Genomic DNA, 6,572 nt, shown 5'->3' on the forward strand with positions numbered 1-6,572 from the left:
TGAGGGAGAAAGGAAAGCTCATTTTGGCCGCGGCAGGAAACTGATTTGACAACATAATACTCGATGTTCACGATGTGGTCATTCACGACATCGCATGTAGTGCAATCCACGATGTATCGTGTAAACTCGATATATCGCCCAGCCCTAGCCTGGACATGTACTGGCTTAAGCAGGGGGATACGTCTGGCACTGCAGGATTTGAGTCCCTGGCGGCGTAGTGTGTTACTGATGGTAGCCTTTGTTACTTTGGTCCCAGCTCTCTGCAGGTCATTGACTAGGTCCCCCCGTGTGGTTCTGGGATTTTTGCTCACCGTTCTTGTGATCTTTTGACCCCACGGGGTGAGATCTTGCGTGGAGCCCCAGATCGAGGGAGATTATCAGTGGTCTTGTATGTCTTCCATTTTCTAATAATTGCTCCCACAGTTGATTTCTTCACACCAAGCTGCTTACCTATTGCAGATTCAGTCTTCCCAGCCTGGTGCAGGTCTACAATTTTGTTTCTGGTGTCCTTTGACAGCGCTTTGGTCTTGGCCATAGTGGAGTTTGGAGTGTGACTGTTTGAGGTTGTGGACAGGTGTCTTTTATACTGATAACGAGTTCAAACAGGTGCCATTAATACAGTTGACAAGTGGAGGACAGAGGAGGCTCTTAAAGAAGAAGTTACAGGTCTGTGAGAGCCAGAAATCTTGTTTGTTTTAGGTGACCAAATACTTATTTTCCACCATAATTTGCAAATAAATTCTTTAAAAATCAGACTGTGATTTTCTGGATTTTTTTTTTCTTCTCATTTTGTCTCTCATAGTTGAGGTATACCTAGGATGAAAATTACAGGCCTCATCTTTTTAAGTGGGAGAACTTGCACAATTGGTGGCTGACTAAATACTTTTTTGCCCCACTGTATAAACAAAACATGCCTCTGAAGTGTTTGGCTCGAAATACCAAACACATCATTGGAGCATCCCATAAACTCCTCTGTTTGAGCCGTTTCAAAAGTGCTGATTCTCCCCACGCCCCTCTGAGAGAGATTTGGTTGAAAGAACACAATGGTGCTCTAGGAGGAGGATTGGCTAATTGTTACACAAGACAAAACATCGTCATGACATCATAAAGTGGCCAAAATCTGATCAGCTCATTTTCAGACAGGTTTTTATAGAAATGGATCTGGACAACAAGTGAGCGAATCTTTTTTCCTGAAACTTTCAGAGTCTCTTTCCACAGAGGAGACATGTTTATGTATTAAAAGTGGATTTTGCATAATAGGTGACCTTTAAAATGTGCTGCTGTGCAACAGTCCAGCCATTGAACAAAAACTCTCAACCCTAACTTTGAAGCATCATCCACTTCTTACGTTTTATCCCAAAACAAATTTCAGATTGATCTGCATAATCTGCAAGCGGTCAGAGAGGTACAAAACCCGTAAAATCTGGCGCTATGACTATGAATCAATATTTGCATGTAGATGTCTTCATTTTGAACTGACAATTTAGTTAACTTATATACAGTCTGTAAGAGTTCATTAAAGTACTTCACTCAATTGTTCAAGAAATGTCTGACTTCCTTTTGGGTTTACGGTCTGACGCAAAAATACATTTTTGTCGTCTCCACATTAAATAAACCTACCACATTGCATACATGTAGGACCAATGCATTTCAAGTGCTATATATTATAGGTGGCGCAGTTGAGCTCAATCATGTACTAGACTCATTATTTTAAAACACTTTTTTTAAATAATGAATTTGAACATGTGCCAAGTTAAATCAAAATGAAAGCAACTGCAGGTCCTGAAAAATGCAGAAAGTTTTGGCACGTTTCATGAGCATTAAAATGCCCCCTTCTGAAATGCTTCCTCTGAACATTATTCTAATGTAAACTAGTGCTAATAGTGCTAACATCAGTGGAAATGCTTCCTTAATGAGGTTTTTTTAATCGGATCCTGTGCAGAACCTGGGTCCGTCTGTGCTAGCTGGAGTGGCAGTGATGGTTCTGATGGTTCCTGTGAATGCTGTCATCGCCATGAAGACAAAAACCTACCAGGTGGGACTCTCCACAAACACACTGCCACACAAAAATTTTTGTAAAAATGTGTCATGTTATGTCATGTGTTCAGTGACAATGAAGACATATCCAATGTGATGTAACACATAGAAAGGTCCTCCAGGATCCTTCGTGTCAGTTTGTAGCATTGAGGTTGTGTTTGTTGAACAGGTGGCTCAGATGAAAAGTAAAGACAGTCGCATTAAGCTCATGAATGAGATGCTGAATGGCATCAAAGTGCTGAAGCTGTATGCCTGGGAGCTGGCTTTCAAAGACAAGGTTTCAGAAATCCGGGAGAGTGAGCTGCGCGTCCTGAAGAAGGCTGCTTACCTTGGGGCCGTGTCCACGTTTACCTGGATCTGTGCACCTTTCCTGGTGAGTCTAACACGAAGTCAGACATCTAAACAGCTAAACATGGCCTCATCTTGTTAGCTAGTACAGACATAGAGTATTTGTATAATAATATTTGTATGGAAAATAACTTAACCTTTTACCATTTTCTGCAAATATAAACACAGGTTGCCCTGTCCACTTTCACTGTGTACGTGCTGATTGACGAACATAACGTGCTCGATGCTCAGAAGGCGTTTGTGTCACTGGCACTCTTCAACATCCTGCGGTTTCCTCTCAACATGCTTCCAATGGTCATCAGTAGTATGGTGCAGGTTTGTGTGCCTCCATGCACCTTGTCAATCACACTCACACACTTTAATGGGGGTAGTGTTTTAATGGTACAGAGTTTGATGCATCAGGCCCCTGGTGTTTACTGGTAAAACTGTTTTTCTCCATCTACAGGCCAGTGTGTCCTTGAAGCGGCTGAGAGTGTTTCTGTCACATGAGGAGCTGCAGGAGGACAGTGTGGAGCACAAATCAGTAGCAGGCTGTGAGCTTCTTCTTCTTCTTCTTCTTCTTCTTCTTCTTCTTCTTCCAGTATTGCACATTTGTGCACCTCTCTTGCTGATATAAAGGGAGGCATTTAATGTACAGTATATTGATGCTCCTCTTCTCTCTTCTATGCAGCCCCATACAGTATCTCCATCGTGGACGGAGTTTTCAGCTGGTCCAGAGCTGAGCCACCAACACTTAAGAGGCATGCGCCATCTTGCCACATATTTGTTCATTGTATTCGCACATATGGGGAACATTTTTAACGACACAAATGTCATGTTTAAAATACAGGCTTATTTTAACGTCCATCTTAAATCGAAACGTTCCTGAGAACACAATACAGGAAAGAAAAACCCCACAAGAAGGCCTCTTTACCTTACAAAATAGAGGCAACTGATGTGTTCTACAGTTTTTTGACATCCAGCATATCACACAAAGAAGCAAAAGAAAATGATGAATGGTTTATGAACATTTCCAAACAGCACTTGTTGGATTAGTATTAAGTATTTAATCTGATGATGAATGGAGTTGATTCTCTGTCTGCAGGCTGAATGTGTGTATCCCAGACGGCTCTCTGGTGGCCGTGGTGGGACACGTGGGTTCAGGGAAGTCCTCACTGCTTTCTGCCCTGCTTGGAGAGATGGAAAAACTGGAAGGAGCTGTCGCTGTGAAGGTGGCTCTCTCACACTAAATACACTTACAGCAGCAGTGTGCAGTTAAAGCTATCTTCCTGCTGTTCCGAGGGAAAAGCAGTTTGGGTATTTTCATATGGGGTTCTATATTTAAAATGATAACAAGAACATGAATACAGAATCTTCATACCTATGATGTTGATATGATATTGATGTTGATTGTAGTTCTCCTTCTTTGACAAAAATGTAATGTCTAAATGATTAAAGTTGACTAAACTGGTTAAATGAAATTAATGATCATACGAGCTTGTAATATGGGTGGCTACTGGCTAGGATCATTTTTTTATATTTTCTTTTGCCATGAAAGGGGATGACAACAAGGAGGACCCGGATTTAAACCAGAGTCCTCCGCTTAGGGACCAAGCCCCAGCATATGGGCAGTCCGCTCTGCCAACGGAGCTATACGATAGCCCGGCTAGGATCATTTTGTGTAAAAGAAGTTCCCATTATTGCACACCAATGGGCTTTGGGAACATTCAAACCAAGCGGTTCATCGAGAGTGCTCATTATCAACTACAGAATGCAATGAAATAATCAATGTGTATGCATATGCTTTTGCTTGTCGCCCTGTAGGGTTCAGTGGCCTACGTTCCCCAGCAAGCCTGGATCCAGAACTCCACTCTGAAAGACAACATCATGTTTGGACAGGAGAGGAGAGAGGCCTGGTATCAGCGTGTGGTGGAGGCATGTGCCCTTCAGCCTGACCTTGAGATCCTCCCTGCTGGAGACGAGACAGAAATTGGAGAGAAGGTAAACATTCTTGATCACAGAGTCCAGTAATCTGCGGACTGATGCAAATGCATTGGATCTGTCAAAGTGGTCTGCATTCATTATACTGAGGTTTGATCAAGAGGTAGTGTGTGAGTGTTGACATTATATTATTACTTTCAAAGATTCAAAAGCTTTATTGTGCTATGCACAGTAATAGTAGCATTATAAAATGTAAATCTAAAGTCCCAGGCTCCTCCAACAAGGCAACATAAATATACATGAGACATCAAACAATACAAAAACAATAACATAGTGCAAGATTATCTTGCAAAACCACCTGCAAGTAATGCAGATGAAGTAATCTACACTGGGTGCACAATTATTAGGCAAGTGAGTATTTTGACCACATCATCATTTGTATGCATATTTTCCAACTCCAAGCTGTATGAACTTGAACTCGTATTGGAGTTTTGCATAATAGTTGATGTGTATTTGTGTAATGAGGGAGGGTGTGGCCTAAGGAGATCAACACTCTATATCAAGGTGTGCAGAATTATTAAGCAGCTTCTTTTCCTCAGGCGAAATGGGCCAAAAAAGAGATTTAACTGACTATTGAAAAGTCTTTCAGAGGGATGCAGCTCTTGAAATTACTACGTGATCACAGAACCATCAAACCTTTTGTTGCAAATAATCAACATGGTCACAACAAACGTGTTGAGACAAAAAGAAGCAAATTAACCGCCAAAGATCTGAGAAGAATTAAACTTGAAGCCACCAGGAAGCCATTATCCTCCAGTGCTGTCATACTCCAGAACTGTGACCTACCTGAGGGCCCAGAAGTCTCAGGTGTTCAGAGACATGGCCAAGGGAGGAAGGCTGAAACCACCACGGAACAAGACACATGAGTTAAAACGTCAAGACTGGGCCAAGAAATATCTGAAGGTTTTCTGGACTGGTGAAATGAGGGTGACTCTTGATGGACCAGATGGATGGGCCCGTGGCTGGATCAGTACCAGGCCCAGAGCTGCACTTCAACTCACACATCAGGGAGGTGGAGGTGGGGTTCTGGTATGGACTGGTATTATTAAGGAGGAGCTAGTTGGACATTTTTGGGTTGAAGATGGACTCAAAATCAACTCCCAAACCTGCTGCCAGTTTTTAGAAGACACTTTCTTCCATCATTGGTACAGGAAACAGTCAGCATCTTTCAGAAAGACCATGATTTTCTGAAGGACAATGCTCCATCGCATGCTTCAAAGTACTCCACTGTTACACTTCTTTCACACTAACGCGGTTCCAGGGCCGGTTTGGAGCTGGAGCTTGAAAAGCACAGTTTTTTCCTGTTAACACCCCAGCGGAGCCGCCTCTAAGCTCCGGAATCCAGTTCGTTTCAAGCACCAAAAAGTTGTCGTTCTAGAAAGCAAGCACTGCATACATCACGCTTACGTCGGAGGCAGGGGGATCCGTTTTAATGTTTTGAATCTGACCTAAACCCTCACCTGATCTAAACCCTTCCTCACCTGACCTAAACCCTCACCTGACCTAAACCCTTCCTCACCTGACCTAAACCCTTCCTCACCTGACCTAAACCCTTCCTCACCTTGACCTAAACCCTCTCCTGACCTACACCCTTCCTCACCTGACCTAAACCCTTCCCCTCCTGACCTTAACCCTTCCTCTCCTGACCTAAACCGTTCCTCACCTGACCTAAACCCTTCCTCACCTGACCTAAACCCTTCCTCACCTGACCTAAACCCTTCCTCACCTGACCTACACCCTTCCTCACCTGACCTAAACCCTTCCTCACCTGACCTAAACCCTTCCTCACCTGACCTACACCCTTCCTCTCCTGACCTAAACCCTTCCTCACCTGACCTAAACCCTTCCTCTCCTGACCTTAACCCTTCCTCACCTGACCTAAACCCTTCCCCTCCTGACCTTAACCCTTCTTCACCTGACCTAAACCCTACCTCTCCTGACCTAAACCCTCTCCTGACCTAAACCCTACCTCTCCTGACCTAAACCCTCTCCTGACCTAAACCCTACCTCTCCTGACCTAAACCCTTACCTGACCTAAACCCTTCCTCTCCTGACCTAAACCCTACCTCTCCTGACCTAAACCGTTCCTCACCTGACCTAAACCCTTCCTCACCTGACCTAAACCCTTCCTCTCCTGACCTAAACCCTTCCTCACCTGACCTAAACCCTTCCTCTCCTGACCTAAACCCTACAGATAACTTGTGGGC

General features: G+C 43.6%; 1 protein-coding gene across 1 annotated transcript; it reads left to right on the forward strand.

Moving 5' to 3' along the window:
* Positions 1–1,940: 1,940 nt before the first annotated feature.
* Positions 1,941–5,425, forward strand: LOC104947391 (multidrug resistance-associated protein 1-like). Its single transcript, XM_010773391.1, has 8 exons — positions 1,941–2,035; positions 2,207–2,410; positions 2,554–2,700; positions 2,831–2,918; positions 3,056–3,125; positions 3,470–3,596; positions 4,189–4,365; positions 5,312–5,425. The coding sequence occupies exons 1-8, from the start codon at positions 1,979–1,981 to the stop codon at positions 5,423–5,425; spliced, it is 984 nt and encodes a 327-aa protein (XP_010771693.1). The 5' UTR covers positions 1,941–1,978.
* Positions 5,426–6,572: the final 1,147 nt, after the last annotated feature.

This window comes from Notothenia coriiceps, unplaced genomic scaffold (assembly GCF_000735185.1).
Source record: "Notothenia coriiceps isolate Sejong01 unplaced genomic scaffold, NC01 NC01_scaffold00012543, whole genome shotgun sequence".
NCBI lineage: Eukaryota > Metazoa > Chordata > Actinopteri > Perciformes > Nototheniidae > Notothenia > Notothenia coriiceps.